General features: G+C 35.8%; 3 protein-coding genes across 7 annotated transcripts; 1 reads left to right on the forward strand and 2 right to left on the reverse strand.

The window, feature by feature from the left end:
• Nucleotides 1-384: 384 nt before the first annotated feature.
• On the forward strand, nucleotides 385-6,122 carry SK21 (SKP1-like 21). Of its 2 annotated transcripts, none has more exons than XM_078299553.1 (11): nucleotides 385-612; nucleotides 1,587-1,665; nucleotides 1,786-1,842; nucleotides 1,933-2,157; nucleotides 2,978-3,169; nucleotides 3,638-3,748; nucleotides 3,855-3,927; nucleotides 4,228-4,331; nucleotides 4,662-4,831; nucleotides 5,417-5,533; nucleotides 5,801-6,122. In XM_078299553.1, exons 3-10 carry the CDS (start codon nucleotides 1,786-1,788, stop codon nucleotides 5,529-5,531), a joined length of 1,047 nt encoding a protein of 348 aa, XP_078155679.1. In that variant the 5' UTR covers nucleotides 385-612; nucleotides 1,587-1,665; the 3' UTR covers nucleotides 5,532-5,533; nucleotides 5,801-6,122. The 2 variants fall into 2 exon arrangements, with proteins under 2 accessions (XP_078155679.1, XP_078155678.1); XM_078299552.1 differs by having other exon boundaries at nucleotides 5,417-5,539; nucleotides 5,806-5,844.
• A 1,770-nt stretch (nucleotides 6,123-7,892) lies between these two features.
• On the reverse strand, nucleotides 7,893-24,411 carry LOC144551550 (U-box domain-containing protein 70-like). Of its 4 annotated transcripts, none has more exons than XM_078299556.1 (10): nucleotides 24,310-24,411; nucleotides 13,148-13,322; nucleotides 12,837-12,925; nucleotides 12,543-12,652; nucleotides 12,326-12,430; nucleotides 11,755-11,878; nucleotides 11,319-11,408; nucleotides 10,629-11,237; nucleotides 9,642-10,406; nucleotides 7,893-8,296 (listed from the first exon to the last, which is right to left on the reverse strand). In XM_078299556.1, the coding sequence occupies exons 2-10, from the start codon at nucleotides 13,299-13,301 to the stop codon at nucleotides 8,105-8,107; spliced, it is 2,238 nt and encodes a 745-aa protein (XP_078155682.1). In that variant the 5' UTR covers nucleotides 13,302-13,322; nucleotides 24,310-24,411; the 3' UTR covers nucleotides 7,893-8,104. The 4 variants fall into 4 exon arrangements, with proteins under 4 accessions (XP_078155682.1, XP_078155683.1, XP_078155681.1 ...); XM_078299557.1 differs by lacking the exon at nucleotides 24,310-24,411 and adding an exon at nucleotides 13,638-13,792 and having other exon boundaries at nucleotides 13,148-13,311; XM_078299555.1 differs by lacking the exon at nucleotides 24,310-24,411 and adding an exon at nucleotides 13,638-13,792.
• Nucleotides 15,915-19,835, reverse strand: LOC144551862 (U-box domain-containing protein 70-like). The gene is made up of 8 exons (XM_078299961.1): nucleotides 19,793-19,835; nucleotides 19,505-19,614; nucleotides 19,287-19,382; nucleotides 18,680-18,806; nucleotides 18,329-18,418; nucleotides 17,710-18,117; nucleotides 16,728-17,492; nucleotides 15,915-16,233 (listed from the first exon to the last, which is right to left on the reverse strand). The coding sequence occupies exons 2-8, from the start codon at nucleotides 19,588-19,590 to the stop codon at nucleotides 16,018-16,020; spliced, it is 1,788 nt and encodes a 595-aa protein (XP_078156087.1). The 5' UTR covers nucleotides 19,591-19,614; nucleotides 19,793-19,835; the 3' UTR covers nucleotides 15,915-16,017.
• Nucleotides 24,412-24,941: the final 530 nt, after the last annotated feature.

Genomic DNA, 24,941 nt, shown 5'->3' on the forward strand with positions numbered 1-24,941 from the left:
TCCCCGCCTGGACCTATTTAGCCGATCTACTCTGGTTTTCGCACTACAGCCCTAATGGATCCGTGTTATGACCTTGTTAGCTGGCCGACTCTGCGAAAAATTAAGATTACTTTATTTGGGTAGATTTGGTTCACCTTTCTCCGGCCCCACCTGCATTTCGCTTTAATACTATCTGCGGTACCATAATAACTCCCAGCCTGGCTGGTTTGCTTTATGATTCGTGGCAGAATAAAATGGACGATAAAGATCTCACTCTACAGAGTATGGTACCGCATTGGAAAGAACGCCACACCTACAGTGACCCCATTCAGTGACTCATGTCCGTAAGAACAATGAAGACCAGGTTCATTCAAATTGCTTCTGTAGGGCATGGCGCAAGATAGAGAGGAGCTCTCCAGGAGAGCCTCCAATTTCTCCCAAATCTGTTCTCTCTTTCTGACCGTCGCTCTCCCTGCTCTCTCTCGCCTCGCAAAATTAAGATAAACCTCAGTGACTACCTCTGAAACCCCTAGAGATTCTCAGCTGCCCCAATTCGCTGCTCTTAGCTTTCTCCTATTCGCACCTCCTCTGTGTTGCAATCGAGCATTCTAGCTGCTTGAGCGTACCTACCAGGTAACATTTCTGTACCTTGCCACGCATATGTATTTCCTTCTAGCAATTTGTAGAGAAAATAAGCCCGAAATCGGTTTGAAGGAGAGTCCAGATCAGAATCAGATAGTTGCTGGTGGTCTCTTAGTTTCATGTGATTTTCTGAATTGTAGCCCTTTTTATTTATTTACTTATTTATTTGCAAGGGGGGATTCTGTGAATTTCTATTAAATTTTCCGTGTTCTCTTAATTTAATGAGCTCTTGGGGCGACATTCTTGATCCTTAAAAAATACTGTGGAAGTAGCTCAGTTATGGGTAGGTTTTGTCTCATGTTTTAAAAAGATTGCAATTTAGCCACTCTAATTTGTGAATTAATTGAATTTGAGTTGTCCAATTCTTCTTACAGTTCCATCATGTAATGCCTAATTCTTTTATAAGATGTTAAGTTTGCAAATATTTACTATAATTGTAACGTGCTTAAATTCTAGCTACACTGAAAGAAATTCTTTATACCTTTCTCCAAATTAGGTCATAACTCTTACAATTGGAAAATACCCATAGCAATATAGTGTATCAGTAGAAACTAAAGAAGGTTTCTTTTTAGTAATATGTGGGCACCAAAATAGTGGGCAGGGCATAATTAGTCCCAATAAATAATAGATAAAAAGCACCGATGGATGTTATCGACTGTGATGCTAATCAATACTTATTAGTTTTGCGCATTGAATTTTTGTTTGGTGTTAGCTGCCCTCTGTATTGTATTGTTGTGGGATGATAATGTTTATACAGGAAAAAAAATTAGAAACATGCAAGAGATGAACTGAAATTAAATTTCAACAAGAGTGAAGCATTTCCTCAAAGTTCAAATTTATTCGGTTGGCCTTTTTTCTTTTATTTTTTCTGTCAATTTGTATTGCATTTAGATCTTTGTTGTTGGTTATGAAATTGTCTTGTTATCGTACATGCTTCTAATGTTTGTGAATCTAACCTCTTCCAGGAGTGCTGTATTTAGCATTTTGATGATCAAGGAGGTGATCAATCTTTGACAAGAATAAAGAGAGGAACTTTTTCAAGATGTATGTTGGTTTATCTGTTGTTCCTCGAATAAATCTCTTTCAACTTTTCTAGAGTTGTTTTACAGTGGAAAAGAACCCTACTTGATCGAGGTTTTAAATGCCAACTTATTGTTATCACAGATGATCAGAGGTTCTCAGCAAATGCCAGAGAGCGAGACAGCAATCATTAAACCAGAGGTAGTTCCTTCAATATGGGCCTTTAGTTTATATCGCCTCATGATAGTACTGCAAAAAAGTAGTTTATAATAGAATTAATCTGCTTGTTAGGCGATGAAGTCTTACATTTGGCTTCAATGCGCTGATGGTTCAATACAACAAGTGGAGGAAGAAGTGGCAATGTTCTGCCCGACAATATGCCGAGAGATACTCAAGACAGGATCTGGTTCTTCTAAAAACTATGCCATCTCTTTACCTGAGAAAGTCAGCCCAGCTACTTTGAGTTTGATACTTGACTATTGCCGGTTTCATCAAGTTGCTGGCCGCTCAAACAAGGTCAGTAGTTCTTCCTTTCTGACTCGTCCTTTTATATGAAGTTGCTTGTGTATTTAGAAATGAACACCTAATTATACACTGTTGTGTGCTTCTATCTCTCTCTATAAACTATCTCTCTCGGGTGGAGTTATTTTTTGGGGTTTAGTAAGAACTGGGGATCCCTATCTCCTTCTCTGGATATTGCGAAGGCCTAGTCTCTTGTTTATTGGTACGCATCTATGGTAGGAGAACATCTGTAAACTTAACGAAGTCATCTAGGATCACAAAGTATTTGGTTGGATCTTTTTTAACTACATGAAAATGCTTATACTCAGTAAAAGCGCAATAGCTAATTGTTCAAAAGGTATTGAGCTTCTCTCAATGGTGTTAGCATCTTTCTTATACAATTTAATATATGCACTTTTGAAATCAGTTTATATTTGAAAATGTCCTGTATCTTGAGGATTTATCAAATTTACGGTTTTATATGAGATTTTGGATATTTGTTTTTTCTTTTAGGACTAGTTGACTAGTTGCAAGACAATACCTGATAGAAGTCAGATTTAAGATACACGTTAGGTAGAAAGGATCTTACTACTGAGTATGGGGTATATATCAGTATTTTTTACCGGTACTGTTTTCTTATTTCATATTTTAGGACATCACACGAGTTTTATATCCATCTTCTTTATTTGTTTTTGTTGATTTAGTGTGTTGACTTTCCATAGGCTGATTCTTATGCTGTACATGTTGTCCTTGGCTAGATGATATTGGAGTCTGTATTTGCACACTGGTTATCTTTTCCTTTTGCTTATTTTCATTTTTCTTCTTTGTTGTCTAGGAACGGAAGTCATTTGATGAGAAGTTTGTCAAGGTCGACACAGACCAACTATGTGAATTAATCTCAGCCGCTGATAGTCTAGGGTTAAAGCCATTGGTTGATCTGACAAGCAGAGCAATTGCGCGGATGATAGAAGGGAGAACGCCCGAGGAAATTCGTGAGATCTTTCATTTGCCAGATGATCTTACTGAGGTACTAATTTTGTTATTTTTATTTTCTAGGTGTTCTTTTCTTTACATATTACACCCAATGTTATACTGTATCATGGGAACTCTTGTATTGCAACTAATGACCAATATAAAGTTTTGGTTCTTTAAACAACCACCAACTTATTAAGAAGAAATTTAAATTACAGTGACAAATTTGCCCCTGAAAGCCTGGTATTGCCTGTAATTTAGCCAAGGGATCTATCACCCTAATTAATTTTAGTTCCAGTCTGGATCACATATGTAAATAAGAAAGAATTAGGAGCACATTCAATTTTTGATGAGGGTATAATTTTCCATCACCTTTACTGAATGGCTCATTGTTGTTCCAAATATGAGAATCTTGAATATTTGCTGCCGTGAGCTAATATGTTGGCTGTCATTGTGCCAAAAACAAAAAAAATTCTCTTGAACTTCAAATTCCTTGCTAATACCGTGTTTTATATGAATCAAGGAAGAAAAATTGGAGCCCTTGAAGAATGTAAATGACGATCCAAGAATACGCCTGTTGAACAGATTATATGCTAGAAAAAGAAAAGAGCTAAAGGAGCGGCAGAAGCAAAAGGTAGTGAAAAGCTTTCTTTATCTGGTTGCAGTCTCCTTGCTTTTGAACTTTACATCTAAATAGAGGCCTGTTTGCTTACACATTATTGTACTTTGAATTATCCTAGGAAGCTAAGGTGATTGAAGAAAGGAAGGATGAGCGGTCGGTAGATGAGCTTCTGTCTTATATAAATGGAGAAGGTATTTCCTTAGCGGAAAATATAACCAATTGCAAGTGTGCTGTAGATGATGATGTAGACAATGAAATTTTAAGGAGCTCGAAATAGATAGTATTTTGACTCAATAATACTTAAGGAAGCCTGGTGTGTCTTAAATTTTTGGCCAGTTGCTCTAGATCATAAAGGGCTTCGTTTTATACAAACAGACTGGCTGCTTTGCAAAATTATTTTTTAAGCCTTGAACTTCTCAAAAACCAATGTATTCATTGGATTTGAAATATCCAACAATACTTTCTTAACTCCTCTATTCAACTGATTGCAGGTTCGGGAAACAACAAAGCAACAAAAGGCAAGAAAAAGAACAGACGACGAAAAGAACAGAACAAAGACTCTAGTACAGCAGATGCATACCAAACAGAACGGAAGGTTATTATCCAATGATCTTTTAAATGCCGTGGAGAATTATTTTCACCTTATGAATTTGTAAATGATTGTGAAGTGACTCTTTTAATAAAACCGTAGTATGAATTCAGACTCTATTTAATGGGCAGCAATGTGACTCTTTTAGGTCACTCCTTTTTGTTTGATAGCTTAATATAAATATGAACACCTTTTTTGTGTAGTATTTGTTTGATAACTTAATATAAATTATGAAAACTTTTTGTGTAGTATTTGTTTGACAGCTTAATATAAATATGGGACCTTTTTTGCTTGTCAGATCTATACATACTTAATACATGTTGTTATACTTTTTAGGAAAGAGCAAGTATGTCATCTGCATGCACCTCTAGTGGCAATGTATCTTCTTCACCCAGGCGAAATCAAGGTTTGCGGGAAGGTGCACAAGATCCATTTTCTATGAAGCTTGGCGAAGATGATTACACTGATGATGAGTTAGACCCTGCCATGCAAGAAGAACTTGATAGGTGACATTTCAAACATAATTGTTTCAATTTACTTTTGCAAATAATTATCTGATTTTTACTGTCTTTGCAAAGGGCTACGAAAGCAATCTGAATTGTGACACAGTTTAAATTTGTATTTAGCTTAACTCAGTTTAGAGAAAATAAACCTGCTATAGTATGACAGATGTCAAACATTGAAGAGAGATGGACCTTTACCTTTTCCATCACTCTGACATTAATGTCCTTGCTCTTTCCATGTATCTGAACAGTGGGGTCTTTCTAAATACCACAGGGTGTTTCTAAATAATCTGATAAACCTTACAGTGCTATTTGTCGGTTAGCCTGAATCAGGTTTCACTTGTGATTTGTCAGAATATCTGTGATGCAACCTGCCTACTTTAGATTCATTTTTGAAATGTTTCATCTGGAAAATCTGCATCTGCGATGCATCTAGGATTTTTTTTTTTTTATACTATCTTCCCTTTCGGATGCATACATGAAGTACAAATATCTGGATTGGTCACACTTAGATTTCTCACCTTCTTTCTGTTGGTTTTGGTAAATCTCTCTTGTAAGTACTAAGTAGATCTTTTTGGTTATATTCAGAGAAGTTGAGGATTTTGCCCGAAGACTGAACTCAATGTGGCCAGATAGAGTACAGGAGATATTATCATTAGGCCAAGAGAGAAGGCGAAATTCTAGTTTTGTGGGGCACTTCTGAAGGTTAGTGTTTCTTCTTTCATGATGCTTCAAAATAATTTCAAGGTTGCATGCTCACTTTTTCAGCCTGGTACTAAAAACCATATAGAGAAAGTTGTTTGCATGCACACTGCATGACATAGAGATGACTATTTCTTTTTGCATTCAATTTACTTTTGAATAGAGAGGACTTCACTTTATTGTTCTTTACCTTTTGAGTTCTGAGAAGCATTTCAGTTGTTATGTGTACTAACTTTCTGATATTTCATTATTATCTCATATATTATTCAGGGTAGGAAGATAACTGAAGGGTCTTAATGTCTGTAATGTTAAAAGAGGAGCGTTTCTGATTTTTTATTCTTCTGAGAAGCTCAACTCATAAAGGGGAGTTCTAAATTAGCGGCGTGCCCATTTTTCATAGTAGAGCTCGTCAAGTGGATAATATCTAGCCCCAACAAAAATGTTAGTAATGTTGGTACTGTAACTCTATTTTGATGATGCGATGCTTAATGACAGTTTGTCATGTGGTTTTTTTGGGTTCATGTCATTGGCTTGTTTAAACTGTTTATTCGTTAGTATCCAACTGTTGTGAAAAGTAGCTGTTTTTCTGATATCAGGAGATGGTAGAGGTAGTATAAATGCGAACTCTCATTGTTTTCATTACAAACAGAAAACAAATCGTCTCAGATTAACAACTTGTAGCTCTACATTCTCCATGGTGTTTTTTTGCGTGACATGAGAGCAGTAAAAGTACATATATAAACGTAAAGCGGCATCAGTTGATTTTTTTTTTTTTGTTTAAATAGAACGAGGCAACGAGGAAAATAATTATTAATGTCTTTGAATCTTTTAAAGTTAATTTTTCATTGCATTGAGCTGTGATACACAAGATGAGTGTTATATTCGGCGTTTTAGAATGGGAAGTAGGGCTAAGAGTTCTCTATCTTTTACTTATGATCCAACATGATACAATCTGTATTAAGAATTCTTAAAGTCGGGCAAACCGGGCCCCACAATTTGCCAAGATTCTAGTGGGCTGAAACGGGACTGCGCCTCTGAGATATCTCAACTTTCGCGTGACCGACGTGTCCGGTGCCTATTCGTTGTGCTCTGATATTCGTGCTGAACGTATTTGAATGGTTGAAATTTTCCAAAATAACAACTCGAAGTTTGAGATATCTCAGAGAATGCGAATTCCTGAAAAAGGTGGTTTGTCTGATATTAGTCAGCAAATTGATTAATATTCATTAGAGATCTTTAATTAGGTCCGATAGGCATCAGAGCTAGTGTATTGAGAAAACCCAGGGGTCCAGGTCCGAACCGGCCGAATTGTGGACCGGATTAACTCAAGGGATGAGTCTAGAAAGAATTTGGGCTGAACTTTTTCATTAGACCTGTCCAAACCCGACCCGCACTAATTTGAGACCCACATAGATCCGGATTGGACCAAACCCGACCAGACCTTGAAGAATCGGACCCGGACCAAACTAAACCCGCACAATCCAGTTTTAGCTAAAATTAGTCCACTGTTTTAAAAAATAAAATAAAAACAGATTCGGTCCGAATCCGACCCAAACCGGACTCTGGACCGGATCGGACTGTGAATTTGGGCCATGGGTATAGCATGGGTTTGGGGCTTTGGGCCAACTCCTCCAAATTAAACCTACCGAACTCGAACCGTGCTAACCCATAGACCTGTTGGACCGCTGGACCGGACCTACTCGACCCGACCCGTTTGCAATTCACTAATCGGAGCCAAGCTGCTCACATGAATAATATTGTTTCTTTCCCACTAAATTATAAACTAGCTTTTACTTCAGTAACAGATTGTTAATGTTGGAGGGATGTGTTACGATTCAAATCATCGGTCCAGACGGAGGTGATATTCTCAATCGATTATCAAATATTATTTATTTTGTTGTTTCATTTTCAATGAACTACATTTCGGAGAATTATTTTCAAATTTTTGCTATCCTAATTTAACACATTTTACTCAAATTGCTCTAATACTACGCCGTGACTTGCTCGATTCCCCCTTTCTTACATAGAAGTGACCATTATTCGAACCCACGTACTTTCAAGGAAAACTATTTGTAAAAAGAAGCTTTTTTGATATAGTTGCAAAGTTAATATCCTTTATTAAATGGCTGTTACTCCAACTTCACTGAAACCAAAGAAAGCTACTTGCGTATTAAACTTGTTTGATGATTTTGATACAAGAAACTATGTTCATGTGAGTGAACGCACAGATACCTGCAATTTAAGTAATGCTTTAATACTGTAGAAAGGAGTATTATAATAATTACCAGTACACATGTCTAAATTGTTTAGGAAGTACTAGTCTCCTACACAAAATCTCAGCAAATTTAATATACATAATAGATAATACCATTATATTTGAGTTTCTTAAAAAATATTTGGATATGATTACAATATAGTTGAGCTTAATAGAAAAGATTACAGCATAGTTGATGTAAACTAAATTTTACTGTTTGTCACTCAAACATTAGTTCAAAGCTAGATAGAGGGAAAGAAATAGCAAGCGTGCACACCAAGTCTTAACAAACTTCAGTACAACTTGAACCGTATCATAGATTAAGATTGTGGGTGCTGCTGAAGCCATTCCTGAATGGCAGATCGAAGCACATGATTTTGAATCAGATTGCGATGTGGAAGAGGCAAGTTGGTCATTGGAGATGTGTTGTGCCCTCCAGTGAGCCACTGTCTTATTGCGTCTGATTCATATGTGAACCCGTCTGCTGCAATACAGGGATTCTGCATCACTTCCTGAAACCAAAGTAACAAATTAGATTTAATTACAAATTCTATATTTTAAGTAAAAGCTATTGAGATAAAAAACTACAAACTGGAGAGGGGGAGGGATGTGGTTGAGTTAGGGCTTGCTCCAGAAGGAGGGATGCGGAGGGAAGGAACGGCAGCAGAGGTGAAAACCCTGAAAATCTGGTCAGCCCATATCAAGTCCCCTGCTCCAGAAGAGGAGAATCGGAGAGGGAGCGAAGGGGAATGAGAGGGATCGCACACTGTTCGGAGGGGAGAGACAACACAGTTTTGGACAAAATCTATCACCCTGATTCGGGGTAAGATTTCACTGTTACGAGGGTAGCCTCCTCCTTTGTCCCCTTCCCTCCCTTCCCTTTAATGAGGCAATACTGGAGCACAGCCTTAGTGAATGGACTGGAATTTACTGGGTGGAAGGACTCGAGAATTGTTGACACTAAAAAACAAAAGCTGCACGGGATGGTTTACATCGAGAATAAACTTATTTGATAACCACAAAAATCTATCAAATGTTTATCAAAATGGAAAAAGAGTACAAAATAGATATTTTTTATATAATTCAGGTAATCGGGTATCAAATATGGTGCAATTTGAAAAATCATTGGAAAATCCTAGGTGGCTTGAAAAATTAATGGTTTAGATTTATTGACGTGTGACAATGACCAAATGAATTCCAAACTGAATTAAATTTGTTTTGGAGGAAAAAAAAAAGAACTGTAGCACCCAAGCAAAGCCATAACGAACTCTTTGTTCAAATTTATACACAACATATATAAAATTATAGAAAACATCACTACAATTTTACCTTATATATTGTGATAATCCTTTTAAGGTTGTTGTGGTTAAATAATTGATATGACCGTCAATATACCGCTTCCCATATATAAGTTGAGGAGGGATCCAAGAACATCAACTTTTGGAGCTCCATCATGACCACAACATTTTTTTTTTCATTAATAAATCAAAATTTAAATTTCAAATGCAAATGTGAACCTTTGAATTTGTAATTTCTTAAGAGTAATGCATTTAAGTTGAAAATATATTGAGTTCATTTTGCACAAAATGAACACGTGGAAAAATCAATGCTGCAAAATGATCACAATAGATCCGTCTTTCAAAATTTCTTGTTTGGAATTAAAATTTTAAATTATTGATGCAAATATGAGTTGTGGTCATGATAGGGCATCAAAGTTGGGGTAATATAAATTAACTTAAACAGACTCTTATTTCTTCATTAAACACCTAACGAGCTTCTAAAAAATAAAAACATAATAATTATGGTATACACATACTATTGTGATTGGGTGCCAATTATATATTTCAAAACTATTACCTGATTTATTGGACAGATGAAGTGTGATGGTATGCTCTCTTCTCCAAGCTCAGATCCACGACTCTGTGGTTCCATGTAAGTAGAAGCAGCCTTCATTAAGGGTTCTACAACTGCCCACACCTCATTAACAAGATCAGGCCGTATGCTTCTAGACAACTCCGCACATCTTAGGGATATCTTTGCCAACTCCTTAGCTTGCTCAAAGGGCCATGTCCCAGCTGACTCATCAATTACTGACAAAAGGATCCCGTTTCTCATAGCATTTTCAACTTGTCCGGCAATATTCGTTGGAGGCTTTCCTGTTAGAAGACGAAGAATAATGATGCCCAAAGAATAAATGTCTGATTTTGGTGTCAGAATCCCAGTTGATAAATACTCAGGGTCCATGTATGAAAATGTTCCAGCTGGATTCATTGTTTGGAAGAAAGCCGTGGCATTGGTATCCGGTTGTTTCAGGAGGCGAGAAATGCCAAAGTCGCTGAGTTTACTCACCAAATTGGTGTCAAGGAGAATGTTTTCGGGCTTGAGATCTCCATGGACTACTAGGTGGGGCTTGTTTGAGTGGAGGAAAATGAGAGCAAGACAGATCTCACCAATGATGCGGGTGCGGGCCTGCCATGTCAAAGGTGGGGTGTTGTTGGCACAGGTCAGACGGTCCTCAAGGCTGCCATTAGATAAGTACTCATATACAAGTGCCGATACTTCTGAGCAGGATCCCATGAGGGTAACTAGGTTTGGGTGCCTCACTTTAGTGAGGATGGTAATCTGTAATTAATTAAGGAAAAAATCTTAAAAATATTTTAACTAAAATTAACAAGGTTATAATTTAATATATAATTAGGGTATATCAAGGATCACCATTGTAGATGCTACCCTAGAATAGCATCCCATGTATTTTTCTGCACTTAAGTGGATAACTTAATTCAGCCATACTCAGTGACAGGTTCTCTCTGAACCTTAATTTCTATTTCTGTACATAAAATTTACCTCTTGTTGGAATTGTGATTTGCCTTGTATGCTTTGGGAACGCAACAACTTAATTGCTACTGTGGTTCGACGAAGAGAACCTTTGTAAACAGGTCCAAATGCACCTTCTCCGATCTTCAATGATTCGCTAAAATTCTGGGTTCCTTGCCGCAGTTCTTGCAAGGAAAACTCAGAGTTCACTGACGTGGAGGAGGAGCCATAATGCATATTTTCTTTTTGTATGCATAATTCTTCGACTTTTCTTATCAAATTATCATTTTCTTGTTGCAGATTGTATAAATCATCCTGTAAAGAGTCAATGCGGTCCCCACCTGATCCTGAAATAACTTTCAAATCCTTGATAACGAGTTCAAAATTAGAAACTTGTTCTTCCAATGCAAGCCTCCTTACATTTGCCACCTGAATCTGGTTGAAATATTCATCTCTCTGGCTTCTGAGGAGGTCATTCTCTTCCATGATTTGTTCAATTGTTTCGCGTAGGAGTTCATCATGCCCGTTCTCTTCAATTTCTCGTCTTAATTGATCCTTTTCTTGCTTTTCCCTCTTAAAAATATCCTTAAGCTCTCTCATTTCTTGCTCTTTTTGCTGCAAATTCTTTGCTAGCTTGTTCTGTAAAGTTCAAGTCTTATATTAAGCAGTAATTTACAATTAAAAGTAGAAATATTAGGAGGAAAGTCTTGAGGTCATTACTACTAGGTGGGCCATTTCCTTGTGGGCCCCAAAAATGTCTTCAGCTATCTTTTCAAAGTTTTCAGCTTTTATGGTTGCCTCCTGCAGCATCTAAATGAAAGAAGCATCTACATCAATATCTCACAAAGAAAGGAAACCTCAATCAAAATAGCAAAAAACATATCTTAATGAGAACGTTTTATAACAAAAACATACAGAAAGATCAGGTTTATTTCAGGTAGTTCAATGCTTGGTGTGAAACTCAAGAAGGGCACCATGCTCGTGATCTTATTCTTAACATTTTACTGTCTATATTTTCAGAAAATACAAATAAAAAGGTTCCCTCTTATGGTTCAGAATACTGTCACAGTTGGATTGCAAAGGTGAGACCTCAAATGAATCGACAGACATTTTCTAAACAATGAGTAATATGAAACATAAAAAATGATAGTATCACCTCTTCAGTTGTGGACTCACTATTTGATCTGGTAGATCTGCTTGATGATGCCTCAGCTCCTCCATTCCTATGGAACCTCACTTCAGATGTTGGAGCTGGTGTCAAGTTATGTGAGTTCATCTCCCTATAAGAAAGCCAATTCAAAATTCAGATAAAAACAAATTTAGTCTGCAAAAGAGTATAAAGAGCAGAAGCAGATTGAAAAGATACTAAGAACTAAATGATTAACAAAACAACAAGTTATACCATACCGCCCATGTATTTGAACATACTGACCGATATAGAATATGTAGATGTTTGGTGAAACTAGCACCAGATCCAAGCTGGCGAACTTTTCTATTTCCTTCTTGGCTGCTGGTGGTGGACTTTTCCTTTCATTTTTATTGAGACGAAAGGGGAGGGTGTGGGAGGCTATATGTTTAAACCTTAAATAAGCTTGATTGATGCATAAATCCTCATTTTGATTTGAATTGCACAGTAAAGCATCATCTTGAGCATGTTGATTTGAATCAAACAATTTACAACTATCAAATCAAAATACAGAAGAAATTAATTTAAAGGTTAATTATACCTAGTGAATATAAGCTTTCTGCCCGAGACAAACCAAAGCTTGCATGAAAGATTTGCTTCTTGCATCACTCTGTTTGCTGTCTCAGATGCAAGATTCATCATATCACTACAATTTTAGACGACATTTGTAGTTCAGATTATTTTACGGGTCAACTCAATACTACCTAACTCATCCCCTTTACTAACAGAGATATATATCTTCAATTTCGTGTCAGTACCTATCTGCAGCTGATCTCATGACAAGGTTCTTGGTTCCATGCTGCGCAATGACTTGTACAATTCCTTCAGCAATATCGTCTGCCATGTGGACCAATTTCTCAGCTCGAAACTGTAAACAAAAGGAAAAACAAAATGTCTATTGCTATTATTCTGCTTCTCAAATCTCTCTTTTGATGAAAAACAAAAGAGGACAAAAAGTTGTACACGAGTTGAAATGAAAGCAATTTCGTCTAGTAGAGGACAGAATTTAAAAAGAAAAATCATGGAAAACAAAGTAAAAAGGTACAATGCACCTTGTATGCAGCACAGTGTGAAAGGTACTTGTTCAGAACTGATTCTACCTTGTCCCTCTCATTTATCCAAGACCTAGGGTCATATAATCCTGTTTGACGTAGTTTCGTACACAATCAGCATTGGAAGTATACAACAATTTGAAATCTCTTTGCCTCTGATATGATTACTTCAAATGAAAATAGTCTATACAGGGCAAAGTTTAACGAATATAACTTCGTTACTAAAGTTACAATTGGAAAACACTAAAACAATTATGAAAAGATAATTAAAGTAAATTATAATGCTCAGCAGGGAGATCCAAGGTACTAACCTTCTTTGAAAGGTGAAACCATGACATTAGTGATGATGATTTTTGTTTTATCCTGAGGAAAATAACTTATAACCCAAGACAAAGCAGATAACCCATCCTCATATGTCTCAGGCAATGCAACAAACACCTTATCTGCACTACTCTGTACTGCCATCAAAACTCAACTAGCTGCAACCTGATCAGAAGCATTAAAAAGGACAAGAAATTGTTACGTTCATAGAGCCAATTCTTTTCAATTTTTTTTTCTCAAACATATAAATGCCAGAGTATATAACTGGAGGTTCAATTTTTTAAATTTTTTTTTTTTCATTGTTGAGAAAAACGTTATAAATCTGTTAAGTTCAATAAATTTAATTGATCAACCTGTTCTAATTTTGCTATTAGGCATTTATCCCTTGTCACAAGGAGTCTCAGACTGACAAACGACTAATAGAATAGCATACTGAGAAAAAGAAAACTGGTTCTAAACAGATCGCACAAATCAACTCACCTTAATCTCTAATTCTCTATAACATCTCTACGTGGTCAACGGAGCTTCTGGTGAGGTCAACTGCTGCCAATGCTAACTCTTATGGATAGACACCTCTTATTATAGCTCTCAGACCTTGACAAACCTCTTAGTGGGTAATAATTGGAGCGAGAGAGGGGGCAAGAAAAGGTTCCATTCATCATTGGGTACTAACCTTCTTTGAAAAAAGGTGAAACCCGATAATAGTGCGCTGTTCTTTGATTTGATTGGGGCCTCTTCTATTTGATAATTGATTAGAATCTTTTAAAGTGGAAGGAAAAGATCTACAATAATAAGTAGTCTGTCAGAAAGGTAACCCGATCATGCCCGTTTACATTAGATCTAACGGGTCACATTTAATAGTAGAAGTGTATTATTACTGAGGAATAACAGAAGAAATGGACTATAAAAGAGAGAGGGTCGGAGGAGGAAAGACGAGACGACGACTCGAGTCTCCCCAAAGTCAAGCAGAAGTCGTCATGGAGACGCTATCGTTGGCACCCAAAATTCCAAAAGCCGAGGTAACATTCTCATTCTTTGGTACAGGCCTAGAATGTATTCATCTACATTTGGGCCTCCATAAATTTTAGTTTGGGTTAATCGCTACTGTACCCATCAAATTAACTTTTTTTTTTTTTTTTTTGGATTGTATCATATCTCCTTTGTCGTTCTCAAAGACTTGCCTCATTTTCGACTGTAGATCTTCAACCCTCGCAAAACTGAGTCCGCATCGTTGAATTCACATTCTCTCCAAATCTTTTATAATTATTAGATCTGGACCGTTCTTTTTAACCTGGCACGAATCTCAAAACCCAATATACTGCCCCCGGCTGCAAATGAATCGAACCGAATCGAACTTATCCTAATTTGAGTTTGGTTTGATCTAATTTCGAACAAAGTTTGGTTTAAATTAATTTCGAATCGATTTTTTTACAAACTCAATTTAGAATATTTTACGAATTTTTTTACAACAAGGAAGAGTGATCGTAGTTACGACTTACAAGTTATGACTTACGGCTGGACGGCCTTATATTTTAACTTTTAAGTCATCAACGAATATAAGTTGCAAATCAACGGTTCATGCTACTTTGAGATTCGAACTAGAATAGTTCGTGAACCTATTTCGAACTAACCAGGTTCAGTTTGAATTTTGTTTGAATTAATTTCGAGCTATTTCGAATCAATTTTTTTACGAACTTTTTCGAATCAAACGCAATCGAATCACGAACTACGAATTTTTTGTGCAGCCCTACAATGCCCCTATGGTGATCCGAATTCCAAACCGGTTAACATTTAATCTCAAACCGTAAAATGAGGGTAATCCTCCGTAATATCTGAGAGGATACGAACTACGATCGTCTGCCTTAACTCAAAAGAACATCTTTTGAGTTAACGCATTCATAAGTTCTTTAATATTAATGTGAATCTAATTCACACGAATTTTAAAATAAATCAGATGGTGAATGCATTAACTCAAAAAATTATTTTTTGAATTAATGCAATTCCGCAAAACTACCCTCCGTCAAACAAAAAAAAATCGTTCTACAGTCTCTTTTGAGCATTTTGAGTTTTTGACGACGATCAAGAGGGTACAGAGGAGTAATTGACGGCGCTGTTGTTTATTTCTACTAAAGTTGTTCATTTTGAAAAGTGTTTAGGTATCTAAATTTTTTAATGAATCGAGAGATTTTGTTCAACCAACTTTTGTGATTTTGTAGAAAGAGAGGTAGTTTTCTTTAGATTTTGTTAAGCTAGTGTTAGATCAGCGATTTTACGATTTTTGAAGTGATTTAATAAATAGTAAAAAAATTCAAAAAATATAAAATTTGATATTCAAGCACATTTTAATATAGATATCACATTTAATGTTTGTGTCAACTTTTTAAACTTTAAAAATTGAAAAATGACTTAGTTGTACAGTATATCAGAAATAATCAATTTGTTATTAGCCAACTATATATATTGTGAAACGTCTAAATTGTTTATGAATGCTGCACAAAATCTCACCATAATATGCATGACACACATATATAAAGTCTAAATTGTTTATGCTAAATGCTGCACAAAAACTTACCATAATATGCATGATACACATGTATAATAACATTTTGGAGCGGTTATTTACAAAAAATGCCAAAATTATCATGTCAAATATTGTTACTTCAAATCTTTGAATAAAATTACAATATAGTTGAGCTTAATAGAAAGATTACAGTATAGTTGATTGAAATTGAATTTTCTTGTTTGCAAGTAATAATACTTGCATACTTGGCTTTATTTATCAAAAATTGTCACACAAACACAAGTTCAAAACAAGATCCACTGGCATAATTAACAAGTGTGCGCCAAATCTTAACAAACTTCAAAAACTAGAAACCGTATGAAAGATTGATTGTGGGTGCTTCTGAAGCCATTCCTGAATGGCAGAATGAAGCACACGATTTGGAATCAGATCATGATGTGGAAGAGGCAAGTTGGTCATTGGAGATGTGTTGTGCCCCCTACTGAGCCATTTTTTTATTGCGTCTGCTTCATATGTGAACCCGTCTGCTGCAATATGAGGATTCTTCATCACTTCCTGAAACCAAAGTAACAAATTAATATAGTTAATTATATATACCTACCATATTTTTCAACAGTCAACTAATTTCATAAAGTATAAGCTATATTACATTGAGGTCAGAAACGCCATAAATTGGAGAAGGGAAGGGAAGCAGTACATGAGTTAGTGAATGGAAGTACAGGAATTTACTGGGTATATGGATTCAAGAATTGTTGACCATAAAAAACAAAGGTTGGGTTATCAAATGGAGGAGTGCAAATTAATATAGATATTTTAACTTATAATTCGGATAAGTTGTGTCTCAATATGGTGCAATTTGAAAAAAAAAATATCATTGGGCATCCTAAGTGGCTTTAAAAAATTAACGGTTTAGATTATCGACACACGACAATGACCAAATGATTCAGCAAATGAGCTTTTATATAAAAAAGAAAAAAAATATTATAATTATGGTTTAGATATACTATTGTGATTGGGTGCCAATAAAATATTTTAAAACTACTAATTACCTGATTTATTGGACAGATAAAGTGTGATGGTATGCACTCTTCTCCAAGCTCAGATCCACGACTCTGTGGTTCCACGCAAGTAGAAGCAGCCTTCATCAAGGGTTCGACCACTGCCCACACCTCATTAACAAGATCAGGCCGCAAGCTTCTAGACAACTCAGCACATCGTAGTGCTATCTTTGCCAACTCCGTAGCTTGCTCAAAGGGCCATGTCCCAGCTTTCTCATCAATCACCGACAAAAGGATCCCATTTCTCATTGCATCTTGCACTTGTTTTGCTATGTACATTGGAGACTTTCCTGTTAGGAGTTGAAGGATAATGATGCCGAAGGAGTAGATGTCTGATTTGGGTGTCAGCATCCCAGTTTGTAAATACTCAGGGTCAATGTATGCAAATGTTCCAGCTGGATGGTAAGTCTGGAAGAAAGCAGTTGAGTTGGTGTCCGGTTGTTTCAGGAGGCGGGAAATGCCAAAGTCGCTGAGTTTACTCACCAAATTGGTGTCAAGGAGAATGTTTCCAGGCTTGAGATCTCCATGGACTACTAGTTCAGGCTTGTTTGAGTGGAGGAAAATGAGAGCAAGGCAAATCTCACCGATGATGCGGGTGCGCACCTGCCATGTCAGAGGTGGGGTGTTGTTGGCACAGGTTAAACGGTCCTCAAGGCTTCCATTAGATAAGTACTCGTATACAAGTGCCGATACATCTGAGCAGGCTCCGATAAGGGTTACTAGGTTTGGGTGCCTCACTTTAGTGAGGATGGTAATCTGTAATTAATAAAGGACAATCTTTAAAACATTTTCACTAAAATTAATTAGCAAGTTTATAATGTGATATAAGGTTAAACAAATCACCACCACAGGTTCCACGCTAGAATGCATCCAACGTACTTTGTTGCACTTAATTGTACAACTTCATTTGGTCATACACTCATACTCTGGTTCTCTCTGAACCATATTTTTTATTAGGAGACATTAAATTTACCTCCCGTTTAAATTGTGCTATGCCCTGTAGGCTCTGGGAATTCAACAACTTAATTGCTACTGTGGTTTGACGAAGAGAACCTTTGAATACACGTCCAAATCCACCTTCTCCAATCTTCAATGTTTCACTAAAATTCCGGGTTCCTTGCTGCAGTTCTTGCAAGGAAAACTCAGAATTCAATGAAATAGATGAGGAGCTGCTTAGTGCTTCAACTTTCCTCACTAAATTATCTTTTTCCTTCTGTAAATAGTCGTTGTGTTCCACGTTTAATGCTGAGAATTTTTTCAAATCCTTGATAACGATTTCTGAATTAGAAACTTGTTTTTCCAATGCAAGCCTCCTCTCATTTGACACCTGAATCTGGTTTAAATATTCATCTCTTTGCCGTTTGAGGATGTCATTCTCTTCCTTTACTTGTTGAATTTCTCATTTTAATTTATCCTTTTCTTGCTTTTCCATCTGCAAATTCTTTGATAGTTTTTTCTGCAATGTTTAATTAAGTCTTAAATTTAGCACTAATATACAATTACAGGACAAATGGATTAATATCGTAAAAGTTAAAATTGTTTTTTTTGAAAGCAATATGAGGAGATCAGAAGTCTTGGATGAAAGTCATTACTACTAGGTTGGCCATTTTCTTGTGGGCCGCAACAATTTCTGGAGCCATCTTCTCGAAGTTGTCAGCTTCTTTTGATGCCTCCTGAAGCATCTAAATTAAAGAAGCATCTACATCAATATCTAACTAGAGAATGCTTAAAGAAAGCTTATATTTATTTTAGTTCAATGCTCCGTGTGAGACTCAAGCTGGGCACCATGCATGTGATATTATTGTCAACTCTTTATTGTCGATCTTTTCACAGAACACAGAAAAAACTTATCTTATGGCGTCAGAATATCATTGTGGTTGGATTGCAAAAGTGAAATCTCAAGTGAACTAACAGTCATTTTCTAAAAAAATTGATAATATCACCTCTTCTGTTGTGGGCTCATTATTTGATCTGGCAGATGTGCTTGATGATGCTTCAGTTGGTCGTCCATTCCTATTGGACCTCGCTTCAGATGCTGGAGCTGGTGTTAAGTTACCCGAGTTCACCTCTCTATAAAGTCATTCAAAATTCCGAGCAAAACAAATTTAGTTTGCAAAATAGAATAAAGATCAGAGACAGATAGACTGTTTTGTATAAAATACAAGAACTAAATGATAACAAATCAACAAGTTATATCATACCACCCATGTATTTGTATATACTGCCCGATATAGTATACGTAGATGCTTGATGAAACCAGTGTCAAATCCTAGCTTGGACTGTTTCGAATGCTTGTATTGGTGAACTTATTAATTTCTCAGCTTTTTTGGGTGCTGATGGTGTACCTTTTTTTTATTGAAACAGTAGGGGGGACACAGGGCGTATGTTTAAACCTTAAATAAGCTCTGATAGATGCATAAATCAAAATTTGTTTTTAATTGAATTAAAGACCTTGACCATGTTGATTTAATTTGAATTACACAATTTACAACTATCAAATCAAAGTACATAAAGAAATTAAAATGATGGACGTTAAAAAAATTAATATACCTTGTGAATACAAGTTTTCCGGCAGAATCAAACCAAAGCTTGCATGACCGATTTGCTTTTTGCATCACTTTGTTTGCAGTCTCATCCATCATATCACTGCAATTTTAGATGACATTTGTTGTTCAGATTTTTTTTTTTTGGATCAATCTCAATACTAGCTAATTCATCCCCTTTTCCTATATACATATTGAGGTATATCTATGGTTTCATGTCAGTACCGATCTGCAGCTGATCTCATTACTAAATTGTTGGCTCCATGCTGCGCAATGACTTGCACAATTCCTTCAGCAATATTGTCGGCCATGTGGACCAATTTCTCAACTTGAAACTGTGAACCAAGAAGAAAAACAAAATATGTATATTATTATTTTGCTTCTCAAATCCCTTTTATCATGGAAAACAAAATAGCTTACAGAAGTTGTACATAAGTTAAGCAATATGTCTAGTAGAGGACATAAGTTGAAAAGAAAAATCATGGAAAATACAAGTAAAAATGTACAGTGCACCTTGTATGTAGCACAGTGTGAAATGTACTTGTTGAGAACCAAATATATCAAAACCCTCTCAAATAGCAAAAATTTGGGGTCAAACGCTCCTGTTGGACATAAAAAGCACAATCAGAATGGCAAAGTTCAATCAATTTAGCTACTTTACTAAAGTCCAAATGGGAAAAACTAAAACAATTATAAAAAGATAATTAATTACCCCCTCCAATATTTCGATTTGATCCAATCTGAACTGAACAGGAGGAGTTTGTGAATCTGGTCACTAAATGGTGGCTTGAAACACCAATTAAATTATCTGATATAGCCAAAAGTTGGTCCAATAAGTTGAAAAAACTTAGGAAAAAAATAAAAGGGTGGGCAAAAAATTTTTATGGACAAAGAAAAAGAGAAAAAAGCCTCCTTCAACATAGATTACATGATCTCCAAAAAATAAAAGAAAAAAGAGAATACACCCCTCAAGAGGAAGAAATTTGGGTTCACAGTAATAATAGACTAGAGGAACTGTTACAAGAAGAGGAGGACCATTGGAGATTGAGATCTAAACAGTTATGGTTGGAAGGGGGTGATGCCAATACTAAATACTTTCATAAAATTGCATCCCATAGATCTAAAAAAAACCAAATCAGTAGTTTAATGATAGACAATACTCTTACTCATAATATGGTTGAAATTAGAAAGCATATAGTTGAGTACTATAAAGATTTATTAGGGTCTTCTGGTCTTAAGTATGGATATTTAGAGGCAAACTTTTGGGACGAGAGAGACAAACTTACTAATTTAGAACAATGGGAGTTAGAACAGCCTTTTAGCGAATCTGATCTTAAAAATGCTGTATTTGCATCTGATCCTAATGGGGCACCTGGCCCTGATGGTTTCACATTTAAATTCTATCAATTTTTTTGGACCTTAGTTAAGAATGATCTTATGACTCTCACTCATTTTTTCTATGAAAACAAATTAAATCTGCATAGCATTAATAAGTCCTGTATATGTCTCATACCTAAGGAAAAAGATGCCAATAATGTTAAGAAATTTAGACCCATTAGTCTAGTTAATTGTAGTTTTAAGATTCTATCTAAATTACTCACAAATAGGCTAGAAATAGTTATGGATAGATTAATAGATCATAGTCAATCTGCCTTTATTAAGAATAGATACATCCTAGACAATGTCATCCTGAGTCAGGAAATCTTGCATTCTTGTCATACTAATAAGCAAGCTGTGGTAGTTATTAAAATAGACTTTGAAAAAGCTTATGATAAGATCAATTGGGAATATCTGTTAGAAATACTATATGGTAGGAATTTTGGTAATAGATGGATCCAATGGATTACCCAATGGCTTCATAGCTCTCAATCATGTCTGACTATTAATGGGGAACTTAGTCAATATTTCTATTGCAAAAGAGGAGTTAGACAAGGGGATCATTTATCTCCCTTTTTATATATCTTAGCTGCAGATACATTGAGTAAAATATTCTCTAAAGGTAGAATTGCTAATGTTATACAAGGTTTAGGACCCCAATGTATAGAAGGTAGAGCCATTACTAACTGCCACTATGCAGATGACACAATTCTCTTTCTGACAGCTCAAGAAGCTAATGTGGAAGCTGCATGGTGGGCCATGCTAGCCTTTGAATCCTTATCTGGGATCAAAGTTAACTATGATAAAACAGAAATGTTCTCATTAAATATAGACCGTAATTCAGCTCTTAATCACAAGTTTAGATGTTCCTGGGGGGAATTTCCAATGAAGTATTTAGGACTTCCATTACATTATAAAAAACTACAAATTTCCGATTGGTCTTTCCTAGTTGATAAGGTAGAAAGTAGGCTTCAATTGTGGAAAAGTACTATGCTATCTATAGGTGGTAGACTTACATTGTTAAATTCAGTACTTACTGCTATTCCACTTTATGCTATTTCGGTGTATAAGATACCTCTCACTGTTATTAAAATGATAGACAAAATTAGGCGAAGGTTTTTGTGGCAAGGTAACTCTAGGAAAAAAAAATACATCCTTTTAGACTGGTATACATCTAGGTTAGCTAAAACTTTTGGAGGATTAGGCATACTAGACCTTAGACAAATGAACATTTCCCTTATGCTTAAATGGTGGTGGAAACTTAAAAATAATGAATATTTTGGCCTTTGGAAAACACTTATTATAAACAAATATATGAGTAATCATTCACATTTTCTTTCTCCATTCTGGTCTACTATGAACAAAATTAGTCATATTGGGGATATGAGTTCTACTTATACTCCTGGTATACAAACTCAAGTTAGGTTCTGGTTAGATCAGTGGTACCAAAATTGTTCCCTTTCTATTAAATACTATTCCTTGTTCTCTAAATGCACTAATAAAACAGTAATGTTAGCTGATGTCATACACACTCAAGGTCAAGTTTTGAAATTTAGAGTAGAATTGTTAGGTGTAGACTATAGAGAATGGTTAGAATTGCTTGCTATTGTTAGCTCTACTTCATTCACCTTGCCGCATGACAAGATAGGTTGGAGATGGGAAAATTCAGGGAAGTTCTCAACTCACTCTATTTACACTATTCTGAATTTTGGTGGGTACCAACCAACAAATGCTATGATTTGGTGGCACTTACCAGTTCCTCCTAAAATAAGAATATTCATGTGGTTAGTGACACACAATCTCATTCTGACCAAAGATAACCTTTCTAAAAAAGGCTGGATAGGTAACATCCAATGTCACATTTGTGGTCAACATGAAACAGTAGATCATTTGTTCCTAATGTGTAACTTAGCTCAACAGGTTTGGTTTTGGTTAGGGAAAAGTTAAGAAGTAATGCATCTTTGGCATAATTGGGATAGTTTGGTTCAGTTTGCTTACTCTCTTAAAAATGAAGATCGAACAGGTTTTCTAATTGTTCTAAGTGTTGTCACTTGGACACTTTGGAAAAATCGAAATGACATGTGCTTTAATAACGCTCAAATTAAAACAGCTAGAACTTTGATTGTTATGATAAAATCTCTTTGTTTGTATTGGATAGATGTGTTGAAAAAGAAGACCAAGGACTCTATTGGAGAGTGGATGCCAGTAGTGGAGGATGCGATTCCTATTAGCCAGTTCATGCCTTTACCTATGGTGATACACCAGAGTACTGACGGAGATGAGGACTCTGTGGACTTTTGATGCTGATGAAGAAAGCCTTACCATTTTGCTCTAACTATATAGTATACCCTAGCCCCATTAGGAGTGGCTTAGTTCTAGCTAATATGGATTACTTTTGGAACTTAGCTCTAGTTTTATTATGGCTGATGTATGAACTTATTGCTATTTTTGTGGTTTGAGACTTTATGACTCCTAGCTAGTCAAGGTGTTTGCTACACTGAGACTAGTTTTTTGTAATTATCCAATTTCAGTAATATGAAATGGACTTATGCCTCTTTTAAAAAAAAAAAAAAAAAGATAATTAATTTAATTTACATGGTTCAACATGGAGATAATAGGTACTTAACTTCTTTGAAAGGTGAAGCCACAATTTGAGTGATGATGATTTTTGTTTTATCCTTGGAGAAATAACTAAGAACCCATGACAAAACAGATAACCCATCCTCATATATCTCAGGCACTACAACAAACACCTTATGTGGATTACTCTGTGCTGCCATCAAAACCAAACTAAGAGAGTACCAGTAACCTGAACAGAAGAATAGAAATCAACTAGAAATTTGTTAAGTTAATAAAGTCAATTCATAGGTTATTTCTCAAACAATTGAAATCCCATTACTTGTTGTGTGAAGCCTTAGTTAAGCGATGATACTCTAGCATATAACTTGAGGTACAAATTTGTTATTTTGGGGATAAAGGTATAAAGCTGTTAAGTTCAACGCAATAGTGAAGGAAATCAGTTACGTTTACTGGTTTCGTCACATACATCACGGGTACGGTACTTCATGTATGTCAGTCAAATGGTGTAATTAACTCACGTGTCATGTGACATTTCTCCTTTCCATAGAAAGTTATATGACATGGCATGTCATACAAAATGACATGCATGGTCATGTCACATGACAATCTTTTCCAACATTATTGCATTATTTTAATTTATTTTGCAATTTTAGAAAAAATTTAGCATTTTTGTTCAGATTTTTTTTCCAATAAACTATCTTAAAATAAAAATAAAAATACTTAAAAATGAGATCATTCACAATGTGACCACATATGACATGACTATCTTTTACCATTTTAATCACGTCCGCGTCACATAAACAAAATTAATTATATGATGTAACATGACATTATCACATCACGACGTATTAGTTATCTCAGATCATCACAAGTTTTTTTTTCGCTAGCCCTGGCCTATTAGGCATTGCCACTTGTGACAAGAAGTCTCAAACTAACAAACTACAAAATAGAACAGCACTAAAACAAAATTTCTCTGCTGGTTTAAACTAAGAATATAGACTAACAAAATAAACTAACAAACTAGAAAAAGAAAGCTGCTGGTTTAAAACAGTATTTCGCAGAAATCAACTTACCTTAAGTTCTATAGCATGTCTCTACCTGGTCAACAGAACTTTCTGGTGAGATCAACTACTGCCAATTAATGCTAAATCTAATGGATAAACACCCTCTTATAATAGCTCTCAGGCCTTGACAAACCTCTTAGTGGGCAACAACTGGAGCGAGAGAGGGGGCAAGTAAAGGTCCGTTCATATTCCTTTTTTTTTTCTTCTTCCAGTTTTTATTTATTTTTTTAGTATAGCCACCTAAAAATTGAAAGGCCCCATTGGCCATATTGGGGAATGCGACGAGTGGGGAGGTCACAAGTCATCACTCTCTGCAAGTCGGGCCCCAGAGAACAGTGCGCTATATATTGTTTAATTTCATTAGGGGCTGTTCGATTGGATAGAAAGATCAAAGATCAGTGGAATTTTCGAACAATATGGAAAAAAGGAAGTAATTTGTCAGAAAGGGCATCCGATCACTCCCGTTTACATTAGATCGAACGGGTCACGTTCAATAATAGAAGAGCATTATAAATGAGCAATAACAGATGATATGTGGACTAAAAGAGGGAGGGGGGTTAGGAAGACGACGACTCGAGTATAAGGGTAATGATTTTAACAGTTAAGTTTTGGCTTCATGCAGCGCACGGACTAATAGAATT

Source organism: Carex rostrata, chromosome 3 (genome assembly GCF_964058835.1).
Source record: "Carex rostrata chromosome 3, lpCarRost1.2, whole genome shotgun sequence".
In the NCBI taxonomy this organism is placed as follows: Eukaryota; Viridiplantae; Streptophyta; class Magnoliopsida; order Poales; family Cyperaceae; genus Carex; species Carex rostrata.